At 35.8% G+C, this 21,220-nt stretch overlaps 2 protein-coding genes across 2 annotated transcripts; both read left to right on the top strand.

Moving 5' to 3' along the window:
- Positions 1 to 14,701: 14,701 nt before the first annotated feature.
- LOC126586271 (polygalacturonase-like) lies at positions 14,702 to 17,167 on the top strand. Its single transcript, XM_050251081.1, has 3 exons — positions 14,702 to 15,335; positions 15,985 to 16,274; positions 16,402 to 17,167. The coding sequence occupies exons 1-3, from the start codon at positions 14,877 to 14,879 to the stop codon at positions 16,847 to 16,849; spliced, it is 1,197 nt and encodes a 398-aa protein (XP_050107038.1). The 5' UTR covers positions 14,702 to 14,876; the 3' UTR covers positions 16,850 to 17,167.
- Positions 17,168 to 17,920: 753 nt separating this feature from the next.
- LOC126590829 (2-alkenal reductase (NADP(+)-dependent)-like) lies at positions 17,921 to 21,068 on the top strand. The gene is made up of 5 exons (XM_050256340.1): positions 17,921 to 18,271; positions 18,643 to 18,820; positions 19,507 to 19,673; positions 20,105 to 20,187; positions 20,480 to 21,068. Exons 1-5 carry the CDS (start codon positions 18,026 to 18,028, stop codon positions 20,856 to 20,858), a joined length of 1,053 nt encoding a protein of 350 aa, XP_050112297.1. The 5' UTR covers positions 17,921 to 18,025; the 3' UTR covers positions 20,859 to 21,068.
- Positions 21,069 to 21,220: the final 152 nt, after the last annotated feature.

Consider the following 21,220-nt stretch of genomic DNA (forward strand, 5'->3'; position numbering starts at 1 on the left):
ACAAGCCACAAACTCAGCCTCCATAATAAATGTTGCAATAATTGGTTGCTTTGCACTTTTTCACCAAATTGCCCCTCCATTTAGCATAAAGTTATAGCCTCTAGTTGACTTTCTATCATCAACATCACCAGCTAAATCTGAATCAGTATATCCCACAAGTTCCAGTAAATCACTTTTGCCATAAACTAACATGAAGCTTTTGGTTCTCTGCAAATATCTCGGTACTTTCTTGGCTACAATCCAATGTGCTTCGCTTGGATTTGATTGAAACATGCCTAACATGTCTACAATAAAGGCAATATTAGGTCTAGTGCAAATAGTAGCATATATGAGACTCCCAACTAAAGATGCATAAGGTTTAGTTTGCATTTTTTTTTTCAATTCTAGATCAGTTCGAGGATATTGATCCTTCGAAAACTTGTCTTCATTGTTCACTGGCACTTGACCATTGTTGCAATTCTCTATATTAAACCTGACCAACACCCTGTCAACATAACCCTTCTGAGATAGACTAAGAAGCCTTCTTTATCTGTCTCGAACAATTTCAATTCCCAGTCCATAATATGCCTCTATAAGGTCTTTCATCTCAAAATTCTTGCTCAACATACTCTTAGTGTGATCTAGCAACTGTTGACATGAATTGGCAAGTAGAGTATCATCCACACAGAGTACCATGAAGATAGATTTTGATCCAGAGAACTTGATATAAATACAATCATCCAATTTCTTCTCTACAAAGCCCTGTGATGAAACAATCTGGTCAAATTTCAAGTACCACTGCCTGGAAGCCTGCTTTAAGCCATATATTGACTTATTGAGTTTACAAACCATGTTTTCTTTTCCCCTTTCAATAAATCTAGTTGGTTGTTGCATGTATATGTTTTCTTCTAATTCTCCATTAAGAAAAATTGTCTTGACATCCATTTGATACAGTTCCAAGTCAAAATGTGCAGCTAAAGCCATAATCACTTTCATGGAATCTTTGGAAGATACTGGAGAAAAATGTATCATTATAATCAATATCCTCTCTTTGAGTGAAACCCTTAGCAACCAACCTTGCTTTATACCTTTCAATTTTTCCATGTGCATCTCTCTTGGTACTATACACCCGTTTACAACCTATAAGCTTACTTTTTTAATCAAACACCACCAATGTCCAAACTTTATTCTTGAAGATCAATTCCAATTCATCTTTCATAGCATTCTGCCACAAAACTGATTAAGGATTCTCTATGGCCTGGGAATATGTAAGAGGATCATCAATGTCTCCAATGTCAAAATCGTTCTCTTGCAGATAAATATAATCACTATTCGCAGTAGACTTTAGAGCTCTAGTTGACTTTCTTGGTTTAAACAAAGGTTGGTTCTCAACTAAAAATGGTTGTTCTTTATTTAAAATAGATGCATCAGTAGGTATTTAGTGATCAATTTCCTAGTTTGATTTTATGGTATATAGAAACGACACCCCTTTGACTTTTCATAATAAACTATAAAATAGCAAGACTGTGTCCTAGGATCCAACTTCCTTTCATTTGGGTTGTAAAATCTAGCTTCAGCTTTGCATCCCCACACATGGAAATAACCAAAATTAGGAAATTAGGAACTCTACCATGCCATAGTTGAAAAGGTGTTATGGAGACTGATTACTTGGAACTCGGTTGAGAATGTAGTTGCCAGTTTTCAAAACTTCTCCCCATAAGAATCCTGGTAACTTTGATTTTGTCATCATACCTCTTACCATGCCAATCAGGGTCATGTTTCTCCTCTCTGAAACTCCATTTTGTTGAGGTGTTCCAAGTGTAGTGTATTTCGCCACAATATCATTCTTCTCGAGATAGAGTACAAATGGTCCATTTTGTTGCCCAGACTCAGTGTACCTGCCAAAGTACTCTCCTCCCCTATATGATCTAACAATTTTAATGACCTTACCTAATTGTTTTTCCACTTCAGTCTTATACATTATAAAACAATTAAGGACATCAGATTTCTCAACAATGAGGAAGGTATAACCAAGTCTTGATAAATCATCAACAAAATTGACTTGTTTCCACAAATGGTTTTAACTGGTGAATGTCCATATACATCAATGTGTATTATTTCAAGTAGACCCTGACTTCTCTTAGCATCTAGTTTTCTAAAATTGGTCATCTTGCCTTTTAAATAATCAACACATTCAGTTGCAGTGGTGAAATCTAGTTTTGGAATTAACTCAACCTTTGAAAGTTAAACTACTCTTTCTTTAGAGATATGCCCTAATCTTTGTACCAGAGAATATAAGAAGTGTCAACATCAAGCATTCTTTTAGTACTTGCATTCAAAACAAGATGATTAATTGATTAACTAAGCATTCCAATTGCCACAAATTATTAGATAAATAAGCAGTCCTTAAAGCTGAATCAAGGCAATTCTTTTGAAAAAAAATTTAAGCATTCATCATCAACAAGAAAAGCAAGACCATCTTTGACAATTTTAGAAGCAGAAATTAAATTTTGTCTCATTTTTGGCACATAAAGCACATCCTTCAATTTTAAAACAAAACCAGAGACAATTTTAAATTCACAACCCCAGTGGATACCACTGCAACTTTTGTCCATTCCCCCACATAGACATTGTAAAAACCATTTCCAATTTCCTATTGCTTGTGAAAATCTTTCAAAGAATTAGTTATATGAACTAAGCATCCAGTATCAAACCACCAAGAATCAATAGGCACCTCAACTAGATTGGATTCTACACACACACAAGTACTTGTTCTTTTTCTTTACTCCTTAAATAGTCTTTAAACACTTGACAATCCTTTTTCAAATGGCCCTTAATTTTGCACCAAAAACATTTAAATTTAGTCACATCCCTTGTTTTAACTTTAAATTTGTTAGATCTTTTAGGAGAAAGACTTACTTTAGCAGTTGTATTGAATCTATTAGAATTCTTACTTTTATTAGACGAACCTCCAGCATTGAATGATTTCTTTCCCGTTCCAGATTGCACAAAATTGACATCCTTAACTTCATTGCCCTTATCTTGTTTTTGTTGAGTTTCTTTTGGCACACACTATGCAATTAACTCATCAACATCCCAGCTTTTGTCTTGTGTATTATAAGACACCTTTAACTGGTTGTACTTCATAGGTAGTGCTTAGAGAATCATGAACACCAACTGTTTTTTCACCAATCTTGACATCCATGGAGTTGAGTTTTTCTGCTGCATCAGTCATCTTCATTATGTGATCCCTTATTGAAACAGTACCCTCAATTTTGTAAGTGGTTAGCAAGGACATATATTGACTGACTTCAACTTTTTCTGATTCCTTGAACTTCTTTTCAATTGCCTTCATATAATCTACAACTGATTCATGTTTCTTGATTTCATCTCGAATGGTATCAGTCATACTACTCTCCAAGATAAAAAATGTCACCTTGTTGGCTCTTGTCCATCTCTCATGATTTGCCTTTTCAACCCTTGTACTTTGATCGGTGATGACGGGCTTGGGATTGTCAATTGCTATATCAAACTCATTGAGAGTTAATAGCAATCCAATTTCCCTTCTTCATTTTTTGTAGTTGCTGCCATTAGTGAGAATTGGAATGTTGGCCAAATTTAGGGTCTTCGTTGATATTGCAGACACTGAAAAAAACCAATGAAATCATATTATGAACTTTCTAGGGTTTTGACTATCCATATACATAATCTTAACAACAAATAGTTGAGAAGTACATATAGAATAAGTGAATTCACAAAAAGGTAACCCAAAACTTTATACCGATCAATCATAAACACTCTTTTTAAATGCTCTTGTGGAGCTAGAGGGATAATATTATAAACTTGTCATTTCACTTTTACATTAGTTCCAATTATTTCTTTGATTGGATCATTTACTAAAGTGAAGTCCTTGTTGATTCACACGGGATTCCAAAAGCCAAACCTAGCCCAACCTACTTAAACAACCCAATGGCTTGGCCCATCATCATATTCATTCAAATTTGATCTCAATAACTGAAGGGCAAACATACTTTATTTCCAGAGATGATTATATTGGCTCATAAAGTAGTTAATTTACTCTGACTATCTATATACATGAATATAAAACAAAATTAAAGTAGAATTATCGATTGGATTTCAAATTTTCTTGGTTAAAACACATACCTTATTTATAGGAGAATATGAACAATTGACAGTAGAAACAAGATTATTTTTGTATCAATGACTCATAATATTTTAATATGACCGAGAGAAGAAACTCAAAACTCAGATCACCAATGTAGCAAGGATGAAAATAATAAGGTTTTCACCAGCAACTATGTGATACCCCGTCCTAAATTTGTCGTATTTTTATATTATTAGACATGAAATTACCAAATTGCCCTTGAGGCTTGAATGTTGACTTTCGTTGACCATCTCGTTGAAACACGTATTACCAATCTTCTTAGTTTATTCTTATTGTACTCATCATCATGAAATCGTGGGCACGAACATATTCGATTTTGGATTTTTAACGAAGATATTACGTTTCGAAACGTCGAATGTTTTTTGGATATTTTCATGTTTCATCTTTAGTGGCCTTAATTTGTGAGCCAATGGGTCCACTTAGGATCTTTGTCCCCTTGTTCTTCCCCCGACCTGTGAGTCATTCCCCCTTTTCCCTCTTACTTTCTGTTAACTCTCTCTCTCTATAACTCTCACTTCTCTCGACACTCTCCCTCTCTCCCTCTCGGCTTTCTCTAGAACCACCATCCTTGAAGGCTTTACACACACAAACAACAACACATATCAACACACAACAACCTTGGCACAACCACCATCACCCCTGTGATTTCAGAAATGAAGAAAAACCGTCCAAACCTTTCCAAACTCGCTGCATAGTGCACTCACTGTTCACCGAGCGTTTCCGACGAGTTTTCACGTTCTCCGATGAAGGTAAGCCTTAAACCTCATCCAAAAGTTGTAGATCGTGTCTTGGTTTATGTTTGGGAGTAGCTTTGAGAAGTTTTTGTGATGTTTGAACGTAGGAAACTCACGGTGAAAGCTTCTCCAGTTTTCTGGCAAGGACTGTCACTTTCGAGCCATTTGCCAACCAAACCATGGCGAGTTAGCCTTCAATAAAGATACCATTCTCTTTGTTTCATTGTGAAGTATGATTTTCATTTTTGAATCACTTGATTTCGTTGAGTATTGAAGAAGTTATGACCGTTTAAAGTTTACCTAAAAATCCGGCGAGTTCCCCAGTTTTTCCGCAGACCAGTCACCTTTCAAACTATTTTTTGGCCATCTCTGGCAACCATGGATCTTCCAAATAGGTACAATCTTGTTCTACACTTTCTTAGCTTCGTTTTGATATATTATCGGTTGAATTTGGTTAAGAAACGAAGAAGTTATGAAGCTTTGAAAATTGCTCAGAGTTCCGACCAAAACCCCAGTTTTCGGTGACCAGGTTGACCTGACCTATGTACCTTTGACCTAACCCGCTGACCGTTGACTTGACCCGTTGACTTTTGTTGACCGTTGACCCATCAACGTTGACTTTTGGGTTGACTTTTTCGTGTTTCGGCCAGGACCCCTCCTAGACTAATTTTGATGTCCTGATTTCAATTCCGCACTCCTTTTTCCCAAATTCAATTGTTTTAGTAGAGTTTTATTAATTGATCCCTTTATGTGCTTAGATGCATTTGTTAATGGCGTTTCCGTCCTCCCTCGTTTCGACGACGAAGTATCGGTGAGTGGACCCCTTCCAAAATGCATGATTTTATTACTAGAAATACATACCTGAAAAGCATGATTTTATGACTACGTTTTATGAAACGTTTATGAGTTATCAGATTTATGCTTTATGAAATATCATGCATTATCAGATTTATGTTCTTTGAAAGTTTTATGATTATATACTATGAACATGGTTAATGATGAGGATTTGAGCTAGAATGCTCCTATGAATTTATGATATGATGTTTGAGCTATTGAGTTCCGATGAGATATATTTTTGAAAGATTATGTTTATGATTTTCTATGCATACATATGGATAATGATATTTATATATGCCTTCGGGCGGGTGATGAAGGGCCTACTGACAAATGATACTTATATTTGGCTTCGGCCAGACGATGTACTAGCTTCGGTCGAAAGATATTTATATATGGCTTCGGTAGGAAGATACTTATATATGGCTTCGGGCGGGAGATGTAGTGCCAACGGGTGAAAGATATTTATATATGGCTTCGGCCAGAAGATGTAGTGCCTATGGGCAGAAGATATCTATACATGGCTTCGGTCGGGAGATGTAGTGCCTACAAGAGATTGCGATACCATTACTAAGCACACTATACGATATATGTTTTACAAAGGTTTTATGGCATGCTAGGGTTTTCGGAAAACCTATTACTTACTATGCTATATGAGTTTTCTAAACTGGGGGTTAGTACATTGAAAAATAACCGTTTTACTTTAGTATTACATATATATATATTTGGTTCACTCATGTTTTGTTTTGCGCCCCCTCAGGATTTAGAACCAAGACGTACAATCTCTGCATCAAAGCACTCCCACATTGGTATCTTCAAGTCTTCTCAGTGTAAGATCCATTCCTCTTGCAATCGCACTTTCTAATATTCCTTCCGCTTGTATTTCGAATTAGTAATATGCTCTGAACATGTCATGCATTATCACTTTTACATTGTTGGTAGTTGAATATTATATTTTATTAAAGTTTGTACTTGATTACTATATTGCATTGTTACGAGTGAAAATTATATGCATGTTTCACATGTTCTCGGCATATGCATTCATAAAATGGCTTGGGTCACCCGTTGTCATTCTGACACCCGGATCGGGGCGCGTCAAACTGACCCGAGATCAATCCCCAAAAGTCCATACAAGGTATGTTTCTAACGGTCATATTTTTAAATAAATTCTCTGTTTATTGAAAACGCAATGTCGTTTTCGTGAAACTTTGTTTTTCAGCGAATTCGTTTAAAACCAGTTTTGAAACCTAGAAGTCGCAGAACTTTTTTTGTTTTTTATTTTTTTTATTTTTTTATAATAAGGATTCATTAGATTCTGACAAAAGAAAGATTTAGTCTCACGAATCACAACAGATCAAGACACAAAACCTTAATTCATTAACTAAATACTACATACTAACCTGAAGAATTCTCACTTGATGATGCCATGAAGCTATGAAGCTTGAATGATCGTAGCAGGATCTTTTCCATTCTGTCAGTACACTTTGTGCTCAAACTAATATGACTTAGCTGCAAAAGAAAGCGTACTATTGCGAGAGCAGAGGTTCCAATATATATATAGGCATATATAATCATTGTCATAACCAAATAAGGACTCCCTATTATAATCCATATGGAAAACAGTAATTGTTTTCCATCCTTAATCAGATTGATATTATAGCAGAATCCTTCACAAACAAGGATCTGCTTTCATCTTCTAATAAGGCTTTCTTTAAACTAATTGGACTTAAACAGCACATGCCAAACTACCTAATCTCACGCTCATATTCCAACAATTCTAAGCCGAATAATGCTATTTTTGCAAATTTATTGATTATGTTGTAAATCATCTCTATACGGGAAATAACCTCCAATTGTGTATGTGGATCTACATATATTTGGAAGGTAGTCATAAATCTAATAGCAAATGTAGTCCAAATAGCGACACTTTGTTAAGTCATTGTACAACAGATTTTCTTTGGGTAATCCTAACTAAAGAAATGTATTATTGCGCTCTCTGTCTTGTAATCCGAAAAGTCGAGAGAGGCAAGCGTTGTCTTCAAATTAATCAAACTAAGTTACAAAGACAATTTTTATTAATTGATTACGCAAGGACACGTTAAGAAGCTTGAGTTGTAAGCAACCATGAGAAACGGTCCCAAACGATATTAACGTACACATATCTTCAACTTGGGGAGCCAACAAAAATTACGATATCTACTTTTCTATCCACTAGTCAATTATCATCATCAAGTTCATGCATGTTCCATTAAGTGCTTGCTAAGGACGTTGATTAATAACCAAGTACCAGTAGCTTATACTGCATTCCGAAAAGGATTCCAAGCTTCTACATTTAGTGCTTATCCATTTACTTTCATTTCGCTATATCTCAATCGCTCTAATAATTTAACGACTTATAACGTTATGCATGCATAAAGTTAATAAAAAAAATATAATTAGTTTTATTCTATTTTTAACTTTTAGTTATTTTTGTAACTGACGGTAACTTCTCTCTCCCTAAGTTTCACTCATCCTCTCGAGAAATTATACAGTGATCCGGTGCTACCGGTTGGCATTGTTGAGTGATAGTGCGTGTCCATTAAAATTTCACCATGCGTACAATTAATACACATAAGCTTAAGCCATTTATTCCGACGTTACAAACAAAAAAGGGGGTTATATATACTGATCCTCTGCCATGGCAACGCCATCCAAAGCTTGCCGGACCGGCGGCGAGTCTAGCGACCAGATACTTAATAATGTTTGATCTGCCATCTTTGTGCGATTTTATTTTCTAATATTGGATAATTGAGAATTGGGAAAGACCTGTAGGCATCAAGAAGATTAAGCATCATTGATGAGTGATCCAAAAGAGTTGAGTTGGCTTATCGGGATCTTATCTCCAAGACTCCAACTTCTGCCGATGCAAGATCAAGCATCTTTATAGGGAGATGAATGTCATTGTAAACGGTAAAGCCAAATTCAGTCTTTCCTTGGATTTGGGCTGTGCTTTGTTTGATAGACCTCTCCATGTTGTGGGTGGGGAGCTAGTTTTTTAGAGGTATTATTGGGGTTTTTGGTGTATTTTTCTCTCTCTTTTGTTAGTGTTCTGCTGAAACAAATGTAAAGCTAGCTCAATTCATGGCTGGGCTGGGCTGGGCTTGTCGGTTTTGATTGAACCCCTTCTCCAAGTCCTTACTAAAAAAGCTAGAAAGAAAAACTACCATTTGATGAGTCTAGAGTTTTTTCAATGTGACCAGAATATGAAATGGTATATCATGTGTCATTATACAAAATGCAAGATATGTGTGTTAAAAAGTTAATAACTTGAAAAATACAACTTTTCACCACTTATATGAAAACACGTGATGTACCACCCGTATTCCGATCACAGTGAAAAATTTCTCCATTTGAGACCATCTACTAATTTATTTATTTGTCCCTTAAACCCTACAATAGCAGTACTATTTATAGTATCTAGGGTTCGTTAAATAAAGTTTATTTGTGCGCTTAATTTTTGGTCAAGTATATACTTCGTTAGAAACAGGTGAAATCGTGCTTATCAAACTTGATAACTTAACATACGTACTTACTTTCGGTACATAATTCGGCATGGATATGGACCAAACTTTCACTACCATTACTTGATAATGAAGTAATATTGCGGCTACTGTTAAGTTGCTTTATCTAGAGTATGTGGTGGACAAGTCAATATATTTAGCACAAAAGTTCGCACATAGTCAATTAAGTGATGGCCTGACTTTGAATGCACAAAACTTGAGATCATGCATGCAATTTCAAAAGGTGGGCTCACTTGCACCGCACCTTACTCGATGCCATCCTCTTCACAGAATAGTTAGGAAAAGAAGTAGGATGATGCACAGCATTTTCTTCGGTTCTAACGTCATGGCACACACATGTGAGAGAGCGTGTGTTAAGAGTGTGAATCTTACATCGGAAATTTTGCATATTCTTATAAGACGTTTCCTATATTAATGTCAATTTGATTTAGTAAAGGAACCTCAAATTGTTTCAAATTTTAGTAAAGATTAAAATAGGCGTGGTTCCTATTTAGTTTGTCATATATTTATTTTCTAGTTTTAGACTTTTAGTTGAATTATGAATACATTTCGCGCACAGCGTAACATAAGCCTAACCACACGGTGAGATATGTGTTGACGTATCTGTATGAGCATAAAGGTCAACACCAATCACATGGTGAGGGCTAGGGCTCCACACAAACAAAAATTTCCTGAAACAGGGAATCCCTGAAACAAGCAACCAGCATTCATGAGTCATGCTGCCTAACATGGACAATTGGACATTGGAGTGCGTAACATATATATGTTGCATGCATATATGCAGCACTACTGCATGGGATCAAAAAGCTTGATCCCAACTCCCCAGACAAAACATTCCGGGAAAGTTAATCAGAGACCATCACTGGCTCCTTGTGATTGTGATCTGATCTGACAAGTGTGGACTGGCCAAGCTTAATTTTGGTGAATGGCCAGAGCCAGGAATTCGTGTTAATTAATCCAAATTAATTGGTGTTACGAAATTAACCATCGTCATGCATGCATGTGAGAGCAACGTTAAAGGAGGACATGCAGATGCACTAATTGTTATAAAATTATATCAATATTCCTTTTTACTTTTTTTTTTATTATAATGCGAATGGTCTAAAATATCCATAATATCTCGATATTTTCATCGAAATTTCCGTGTTTTTGGACTACCAATATTTTTTTGGACTACCGATATTTCCGATATCATCGATATTTTAGACCTTGCTAAGTCACTTATATATCTTACCATGCAATGTATAAAGTGTAAAATATTGTACTAATTCATTATATATAAATGATTATAGTGTGTTTAAACTTCTTTCATTAATTACTACATATTTTCTACACTCACAATGTTTGCCAGCTCACTATATAATCAACTTAAATTAGTTATATCTATCATGCAATGCATTTCCTTCCAATTTTTTGTGATAAACTAATAGATAATTGACTAAATAAACATCCTGCAAAGTTTCAATAAAAATTTCCAAGTTTTTCTTACAATTTCCGTGGTTTTTATTCAATTTTTATCAATATCGATAATATTCTCGATATTTCCATCGAAATTTCCGTGTTTTTGGACTACCGATATTTCCGATATCATCAATATTTTATACCTTATGCGACCAAGCAATCATTGGATTAACTGGAATAAAAAAAGAAGAAAAAATAATTGTATTATAACGTACATTATATCGTTTATTACGGGGATATAATTAGTTCCCGTACATTTCATACATTCCTCAACAATGACTATAGCTATGGCATATATCATCTCTTCATGGTCACGCCAATAATTAGTTATCAACTCAACGGATTTGCACATGCATGCTATTTTTGTGGGATACATTTACAAGTTTTATAATTCTTTGTTCACATGACAACCCTAGTTAGTCTAATCTTCTTTTATCCTCTATTTTCTTTTGGGGAGGGGGGATGTCAATGAAGATTGATCATTCATACAGCAGAATGGATATTCATTATTGCTTTCCGCCACTTATGTAAACGGTAAACCACCATCTTCTTTCCATCTAACTCATTAATTTAGACACATATTTTACTTCCAAGAAGATGATCTTTCATGCCACATATATTCACTTGTATATATTTGTTGTGCTACAGTTTATTCCGCCATTGATATCCTTGCTAAAAGTTAAGACTCGCTGAAATAGATTGATATATAATTAATTTTGCTATTAAATAGTGATTCAAACTTAGGTCCTCAACAAACATGAAAAGAAATTTGAAAATATATATCCAAAACTTAGTTTAATTAAGATGATACGAGATCGATAATAATATCGGAAAAGAATTTTAGTTAACATCACCAAACATGTTGACCAATATGAGAATATATTCAAAACTTATTTATGCATATAATATTATTCACAACATTAACATGGGGCTGCTTGCCGATAGCGTGGGCTCACTACATGGCTTACTTATCTGATTAATTGATTGGAGGGCTTGAAATCGAAACCCCAAATCATGCCCTAAACTCATGGAAGCAAACAAAACACTAAGACCGGGAAGTAAAGTTGATGCAATCCTATTTTCTCTTTCTGCTGAAGAAGGAAAATTAAAACATTAATAATCCCAGGAATTTCTATTGTTGCTAGATAGAAGCGTAGAAATATATAATTTTATCTTGTGTTACATTCAATGGGGATTGGAGGCTTCACATGCATTGTAGTCGCATGGATCCACACACGCACACACAGAGACAGATATATATATATATATATATATATATATATATATATATATATATATATATATATTATTCTGCTAGCTCTAATTAAACATAACCTCGCAAGGAAAAGACAAAGCGCCCTTTTGATGTTCCAGCCTTCCAGGGGTTTCTAAAATGCTTTATAATTATATATTTAATTTGTTTGTAGATCGATGGAGGCCGGATGATAATTTGTTTGTGTTAACCATTTGCCAATTTTTCAATTCTTGTAGCTATATCCGATCATTCGATGAGCCGGAATTTATGCTGATATAGAGCATAATGTCCAATAAGGTTTATTTACACTTAAGAAATTATATATGTTTTTTTTTTCAACTGAGAGATTAGTGTACCTAACAAAGGATAAAATCAAACACTAATGGAATATAACAATCTCCTTTTAAATTTGCAAAAAGAGATTTAAGAGTGCTGGAAAGAAGATAAAAATGTGCGGTGAAGATATATAATAACTATATATATATGAGAACTATAATAAAACTCTTGTCGTTTCGTCTAAAAAACCTATAATAGAGAAACAGTTATAGCAGTTATTTTATACAGTTAGGCAGTTTATAACAATTTTTAGGTTTGAGAAAGTATGTATGAAATGATTGATTAGGATATATAGATTAGCCCGATCAGTAAGAAACCATGTCCAAACACAAACCGCAAATTAAAGTTATTCAAAAAAGGTAAAGAAGCTAATGAAAACAGTCAAACATGATGCAAGGAATCGAGAGATTGTTAAATGTACTTGAAATATGGGGTGATGTGTTATGTCATTATACAAGTGGAATAAATATTTTTTAAGTATTCCTTAACTACTTGTATAATAATATATAGCGTAACACATACACATTGAAGATAATATTTTCATTGTGACGGGAACATAAAAGGTACACCACGTGTTCCCGTCACAATGAAAAATCTCTCCATGGAATGAAATGACGGGGAGGGGTGTTTGGAGAGAGGGGTCCATGCATGCATATTGCCAATTTACCTGAATTGAGATGAATATTGCATTACATAAAGTCCAATAATTTACCAACAAAATCAACAGAAGGTAAGGGAGTCGTGTTGTGTTAGTTGGACATGACACGCCGCCGCTTGTTTCTCCGTTTTCTACTCCATTCGCTGCATTTATCACGGCCTCTGCCCGTACCTCATGTTGCTAATGCTTTTCCCCCTCCTGTATTTTACATAACTATGTCAATTACGTACGTACCCTCTAGCCTCAATCAAATTGCAACCCTACCCAACCTAACAAGGCAAAATGTTGAATTGCATTCACATGTATATGAGGAGTGCCGCAGTGCTATTGTATGCACGTAGTCCGTTATTACTGTTGCATAAATGTCTAACATCTTCAAATGAGATGTAAAAAATAATATGTCAAAATTATATTTGATGGCTGATATGGCAAATTGAATACAAAAGTTAAATCCTCTTATTTTCCAATAGATATGTCAAATATGTATTTTATTATTTTATGGGGCCCAGAATTAAATTAACTATTAAAAATAATCAAAATTAATTTTAATTTGTATTCTATTGGTTGTTAATGGGACCCATTAATTAAAAAATTAAATTCAAAATATTTGGCTCCTTCTTTGTTTGCTGTAAAAAAGACGGCTAAAAAGAAAAAAGTCAAATGACTGAACTACAACATTATATTTGGCATATCTATTGGAAAACACTTGAATGTCTTTTAATTCTATTTGACATATTTGACATCTCATGGTCTAACCATTCAAATTTTCGACCGAAAGATAAATAAACTAACCGTCCAAAAGCAGAAGATGGATAAGGTTGGGAGATCCTGCACAAATATTTGTGTGCGGTAGTCCAACTCCCACCATAAATTTATTTTCGGTTTTTCCGACCAGTACTAGGAGAGGACGAAATGTAAGCATACAAATAAACTGCGCCCAATTCTCCTGTTCTATATCACATTTGGACTTAACCTATATATTTTGGAATCCTATGAGAATCTGTAATTTGGTGGACCAATATGCAGAACCATAATTACAATAAAAACATTTTCCTTCGACCAGCAACAAAAACAAGCTCCGTTGCTATCCATCCGTTGGCTTTTTACTATATTTATTATCTTAGTTAACTGTTAAAGAATTAATGATGTGTGTTTTCAAATATTTTTGAAAGAAGGGAGGACAACTTAATTATCTTATTTTTTTGCATATTTGATTTTTCAAAAGAGAATTAAGATATATAATGAATGACGGTTTGTTGAGGGCATTGAGCGTCAAGTAATCACAGAGAATGAAATGAAGAGAGGTGTGAAGTGATCGAGGGCATTGAACTTGCGCTTCAAGCAACCACCAAGCTACGTAGAACGTACTGATACGAGCTATAGGAAAAGGTAGAAATGGAAGAGCATAGCATCAGCATACTAATTTAGTAAACCCTAAAGAAAGATGATTCAGAATGGAGGTGCCCCAGGTGGGGTGTTTTGGTGTGCACTGGTGCATTGTTTATGCAGTATACGTGATTACAGTAACCCAAGCCGCAATACGTAAGGTCATTTTTGTAAAGTAAAAAAAAAAACAAAAAAGAAATTAACCTACATAAATTTCGGCGCCGCTTGCTTGCTTACTATTTCATTTTTATTACGTGATTAATTTGACCACAAATTCGCAATTTTATTAATTATCCATTTCTTCATTTCACACCTATAAATACCCTTCAAACCGTTGCAACTTCCACACCACCACAAGACTCTCCCATCTCCTCCTCCTCTTTCAACTACTCGTTCTAAAGTAATTAAGACAAGTAGCCTCCTTATTTCTCCTACATCTCCATCTCACTCTTTTCAAATCAGAAAATCCTAAAACCAGCCAGCACAAATGGCAAACCCCAGAAGCCTCACATATCCAGCAGCAGCAGTTTTTGCGTTGTTGATGATGGCTATAAGCATTACTAATGTGGATGCTGCAGCCGTCACTTTCAGCGTGAGCAGTTTAGGAGCCAAAGCAGATGGCACGACTGACTCCACCAAGGCCTTCCTCTCTGCGTGGTCCAATGCTTGTGCCTCTGTCAACCCCGCTGTCATCTATGTCCCCGCAGGGAGGTTCTTGCTTGGCAATGCCGTGTTCTCTGGGCCATGCAAGAACAACGCCATCACCTTCCGCATTGCCGGCACCCTCGTCGCCCCGTCTGATTACCAGGTCATTGGAAACGCCGGTAACTGGCTTCTCTTTCAGCATGTCAATGGGGTCACCATTTCCGGTGGAGTTCTCGACGGTCAGGGCACCGGATTGTGGGATTGCAAGTCCTCAGGCAAGAGTTGCCCCAGCGGAGCAACTGTAAGTTTAACTTCTTCACTTATTTCATCGATGGTTAATTTTTTTATAAAGAAAAGTTGGAACGTCGTCTCAACAGTGTAACGTACTAATGACGGTTTTTTCCATTAACTACTTTTAACCATATATGGGTCGTCGGTTTTCTAGGAAATGGGAATATGGACAGGTAACTGATCCTAATTAAAGAACATTAGTCTCATTGTGTTCTTACTTCTAAAGAGCTAGCTTGCAACATAATGTCATGTTCATGAGAGAGGCGTCCCGAGACACCATGGGACATTAAATCCACTAAATCCCTTCTCTATTCATGTTTCTAGATATTCATAATGCATCCACATGTGAATTTGCTTTCTCTACCGTTCATCCCTAGCACGATTTCTGACTCAACCTCATGCCTTCACTAATTGTCGGATCAAAGCAACAATATCATAAAAATTGATGATAAAACCCCACAAATGCATGTGCTTGTATGGTATTATATAACTGATATCGATAATTTCAAGGGTCAACCACTTAATTGCTTGCACTAGGGGAATTATGAGTTAATAATTAAGTTCCAAATTCCATTTAGACTTAATACTTTAGTTAATACGAAATTATGTACTAGATCTGTATATGGAAGTTAATTTGTGTAAATTAATCATATGTGCAGACACTGGGCTTTTCCAACTCCAACAACATTGTGGTGAGTGGATTAGTATCACTAAACAGCCAAATGTTCCACATTGTCGTCAACGGCTGCCAAAATGTGCAAATGCAAGGTGTCAAGGTTAACGCGGCCGGCAACAGCCCCAACACCGATGGCATCCATGTCCAAATGTCATCGGGAGTCACCATTCTCAACTCCAAAATTTCAACCGGTGACGACTGTGTCTCAGTTGGCCCCGGCACTACCAATTTGTGGATTGAAAACGTCGCATGTGGACCCGGACACGGAATCAGGTACATATCTAGCTACATAAAAAAAAAAAAATATATTGTATACATATTATTTAAGCTAATTATTAGCTAGGTTAATGTATAATAATACACTTCTAACTTCTAACTTTAACAATATTTGCTTGTGCAGCATTGGGAGTTTAGGGAAGGACCAACAAGAAGCCGGTGTACAAAATGTTACAGTTAAAACAATTACATTCACTGGTACTGAAAATGGCGTCAGAATTAAGTCTTGGGGGAGACCTAGCACTGGATTTGCTAGGAGCATTCTTTTCCAACATATTGTGATGACCAACGTTCAAAATCCAATCGTTATTGATCAAAATTACTGCCCTAATGACAAAGGTTGCCCCGGCCAAGCTTCTGGAGTTAAGGTCAGTGATGTGACGTATCAAGACATTCATGGTACATCGGCGACGGAAGTGGCAGTGAAATTCGATTGTAGTTCCATGTATCCTTGCAACGGGATCAGACTGCAAGATGTGAAGCTCACTTACAATAACCAAGCAGCTGAAGCTTCATGCATCCATGCAGGCGGAACAACTGCCGGTACGGTTCAGCCGACAAGTTGTTTCTAAGTCGAGTTGTAGTTTTTTCCATCTACTCCTCCTCACTCGTAGTCTCGTAGTACTAGTTGGGATAAAAAAGAAGGGACTAGTCCTACTATAAACTATATATATATATATAAGAATTAAAGAATATTTCTAGAGTAGTAGCTATAGCTATAGCTCTAGCTCTAGGTCGTTGATGTATTGAGATGTATTTTGCTTGAGCCTGCGGTGTTGGCAGCCTATTGGGCTTCCTTAGAGCCTGGCCCTGCATCATCCAAACCCCCGCTTTATATTATGGATTGTTGTAACTTGAGAGTGATAAATGCAATATAAATTAAAAGTAAATGTATTGTTTTATATGTGCTTTTGTTCTCAATTAATTTTAGGGAATTTTAACGAAAAGCTCATGGTACTGTTCACTTCAACGAAAAATCATATTTTTACATTAAAAAGTCAAATCCGGTACTATTTACTTTACCCTTTATTTTGTCCTTATCATTAAAACTCAAAGTTTTCAAGCCATTTTCATTAGTTTTTCTTTAATTTTAAGGAAAACTAAAGAAAAGTTCAACAAAACTTATCTTTTAATGAAAAGCCATTTTTAAAGTTATAGTGAATAGTACCCAAAAAAATGTATAAATGTGGTTTTTCGTTAAAAGTAAACAGTACTGGAAATGTTTTGTTAAAACTCTCTTAATTTTATGGATTTGGTTTATTTGGAAATTTGTAGTTTTTAATTTGGGTAAAAGACTCAGACAACTTTATGTATTTTTCTTTTTCAGAGTAATGCTCTTTAAAAATATAATTTTGACAATTTTTTAATATATTTAAAAAAAATGAAAGATGAATAACAAGTTTGCAACTAATTTATTCTCGCTTTCTTAGTGTAAATATATCGTTGTATTAAAGGAAAAAAAAAACCAACTTACTCTATTAAAAAGTGTGTCTAAAATAGCATTATTGATATTTTTATAACTATTAGATGTATTGGGGCTGGACTGCAAGGCTAAAATATGACACCTTCATCAAATGGGGCTTTTTAATTAATTTTGGAAGGAAAAATAAATTATCCTCTCAATTTTTATAATAAGTCAAACGTTAGATTATGAAAAATTTCGTCAAATTTTGCATCAAACCAGAACGAATGACAGAGAGAGGCAGGGGTAGCGCAGTGTAGGTAAAGAGAAAGCAAAATCGAAAGCCATGGCGGAAGTGAAGAACAAACAGGTGATATTCAAGGAGTATGTGGAAGGGTCTCCCAAAGAGTCGGACATGAACTTTACCGATGCTGCCACCATCAAGTTGAAACTCCCTGATGATGAAGACGAAGCTTCGAAAGCCGTCTTGGTGAAGAACCTCTACTTGTCATGTGATCCTGTGATGCGCATCTTTATGAGAAAACCTGGAGACGAAACTCCAGCTTATTTTACACCCTATGCCCCTGGCTCTGTATGTAAACACTCGTATTACTTACTTGACTTTTCCTTTGATTTTCATTTCTCAGCAGAAAATTATATGTCTAGTGTAGAAACAATAACATAGCAAATCGATTTTTAATTTCAGGACTTTTTAGGCAGAGATTTCGTTCAAATTAACAACCTTCGAGTCCCTTTTTTTTTTTTTTTTTGTAAATTTTGAAATTTAGTGGCCTTTGAACTTGAACATGTAATTGCTTGAAGATTTCCAACACACTGGTGTGGTATTCAATTCTTCCACGGGTCAAATTGTTGAACTATATATATATGGATGTATGCTTTTAAAATTTGATGTGGTTGTGCTGAAACTATATCTGCTAACAATTCTTGATGAAACCACTGCAGCCCTTGAGTGGGTATGGAGTGGCTAAAGTTTTGGATTCCAGAAACTCAAACTTTAAGGAAGGTGACCTAGTCTGGGGTACAACCAAATGGGAAGAGTACAGCGTAATCACCGCGCTGGAAAGCCTCCGTAAGATCCAACACACTGATGTACCCCTTTCCTACTACACTGGCATTCTCGGTAAGTTGTTTGGTCACCCACGATGTTTAGGTCGAACTCAGTTTTGAAAGGAAAAGATGGTTCAACATATTTATGTATCTGCCTGTTTCAACTAATGGAAACTGTCATCTATAGATTGACAGTTTCTCTGTGTCTCTGTGTGTGTGTGGAACTCAGTTTTGAAAGGAAAAGATGGTTCAACATATTTATGTATCTGCCTGTTTCAACTAATGGAAACTATCATCTATAGATTGACAGTTGCTCTGTGTGTGTGTGTGTGTGTCAAATAAACATACTTTTGGGGCTAGTTTGTCAAAGTTCAAGCTGTTGCACTGAAAACTAGCTCCAAAATACTTTTAACCGAAAGTAGTGTTTGATGTGTTTCTTTTTTGAACTCGAATGTGTCTGAGTTGCCTTTAATCATTTAAATTTGTTGGCTTACCGTTGGAAATTGTGATGATGACTGCTAATGATGTTAGATTTTCGACAGAAGTTTTAAAAGACTTTTGGATATAAGCGAATTGAGTCCCCTAGATAACTTTAGTTGAGTTGGGACTTATGAGTTATAAAAGCAGAGTCTTGCATTTATCTTTTTAATGGTTTGGAAGATGTACTAGGACAGTTCGTGTGATTTTCTCATGTCCTTTGACATGTACCCTCAACGCTCCCTGTAAGTTATGTGCATTTCCTTTTTCCTTCTTCTGTAGGTATGCCTGGTATGACTGCCTATGCAGGCTTCAACGAAGTTTGTTCTCCTAAGAAGGGGGAATATGTCTTCATTTCAGCGGCATCTGGTGCAGTTGGTCAGCTAGTTGGACAGTTTGCAAAGTTGTTGGGTTGTTATGTTGTCGGAAGTGCTGGAAGTAAAGAAAAGGTATAAACTTGGCATCTTTTTCCCCCATTCACTTGCTATATCTTTCCTGGTTTCGGACACAACTCATTATAGGATTTTATTGTTAGTTTTGCTTGACAATGTTAAAGTATTGTAACAATTTTCGTTATGAAATTCTTAAAAGTTGAGAAAACCTATGCTTTTGATCTCATTTTATTTTCAACTTACGTGACATTTTCTATGGCTGCTATCTAGAATGTATAATATGATTGTTTAGTTGGATATAATGCAGAAGTCCAAAAGCATTTTTCACTTTTGCGTGCAAATTTCTAAAAATTGAGTTTATTTATTCCAAGAATAACTTAAGTGTTTCAAAATTTAATAGATTATGAAAGTTCAAGATTGTTGCATTTGGTGGGGTATCTGGTTGAATATAGTTTTAAGCAATACTGATCAATTTCTGCCTTTACTAGGTTGACCTTTTGAAGAGTAAGCTTAACTTTGATGAAGCTTTCAATTACAAGGAAGAGCATGACTTGAACGCAACTCTGAAAAGGTCAGTGCATATTTGCATAAATAGTGAGCTTGAATTTTTCTCTGAAGCTGAAGAATGCATATTTTAACAACTTTTATGTCCTGCGAAGAGTATATATAACTTTTGAGCTTCATCTATGCGGTATGCATCTTTGTCAATCTATCACGCGAATTTGAAAGAATGATTAACGCACGCAAAGCTTTATCTATCTCTGGAACTTTCTGCAAAAGGAACTTGCATGTATGCCATGCAACTAAAATTTTGGAGATACACAGTTTAAGCAAGGTGACTCATCACAACCTGCTTCTTTCAGGTACTTTCCGGAAGGCATTGACATATACTTTGAGAATGTCGGAGGGAAATTTCTTGACGCAGTCCTCCTTAACATGAGAGTCCACGGCCGCATTGCAGTGTGCGGAATGATTTCACAGTACAATCTTGATCAACCAGAAGGTGTAACAAATTTGATGTGTCTCGTATATAAGCGGATCCATATGCAAGGATTTACAGTCCGCGATTACTATCACCTCTATCCCAAGTACTTGGACTATATACTTCCTTGTATAAGAGAGGGAAGGGTGGTCTATCTAGAAGACATTGCTCAAGGCCTCGAGAACGGAACAGCTGCGTTGGTTGGACTTTTTAGTGGACGCAACGTCGGAAAACAAGTAGTTTCAGTTTCCCCATTTTAGCTGAGCATTCCGTTGTACATCTTCTTGTGCCTGTGTCGATGCGTCATGTCTCCGTGGGACTAAATCGTTGGTCTGTGTTTGTCAATAACGTAATTACCTAATGTAGGCGTGTATTGATATAATGAATAAGCAGACAGACAAACTAAGTATCTGATGTCTGCGTTTGTGAAACTTGCAAGACCAGTTTATCACATTGGATGTTTTCCTCTTTGTCCATCTTTTACTTTGCTGATGACCGTTGGATTGTTTGAAGGGACCAGATTTTAGGACATTTCATTCCCTACTTTTCCGTGTGGGATTATGTTTACGTGTCTAAATAGGAAAGCATTTAGGATTGAATATTTGTTTTCCTATAAATGCAT

The sequence above is a fragment of the Malus sylvestris genome, chromosome 2 (genome assembly GCF_916048215.2).
Source record: "Malus sylvestris chromosome 2, drMalSylv7.2, whole genome shotgun sequence".
Lineage (NCBI taxonomy): Eukaryota > Viridiplantae > Streptophyta > Magnoliopsida > Rosales > Rosaceae > Malus > Malus sylvestris.

Bases quoted from the DNA above. Each gene is read 5' to 3' on its own strand.
- LOC126586271 (XM_050251081.1), top strand. From the start codon at position 14,877: ATGGCAAACCCCAGAAGCCTCACATATCCAGCAGCAGCAGTTTTTGCG. The intron at 15,336-15,984 runs GTAAGTTTAACT...TCATATGTGCAG, and splicing joins GTTGCCCCAGCGGAGCAACT to ACACTGGGCTTTTCCAACTC. The intron at 16,275-16,401 runs GTACATATCTAG...TTGCTTGTGCAG, and splicing joins GGACCCGGACACGGAATCAG to CATTGGGAGTTTAGGGAAGG.
- LOC126590829 (XM_050256340.1), top strand. From the start codon at position 18,026: ATGGCGGAAGTGAAGAACAAACAGGTGATATTCAAGGAGTATGTGGAA. The intron at 19,674-20,104 runs GTATAAACTTGG...TGCCTTTACTAG, and splicing joins GTGCTGGAAGTAAAGAAAAG to GTTGACCTTTTGAAGAGTAA. The intron at 20,188-20,479 runs GTCAGTGCATAT...TGCTTCTTTCAG, and splicing joins TTGAACGCAACTCTGAAAAG to GTACTTTCCGGAAGGCATTG.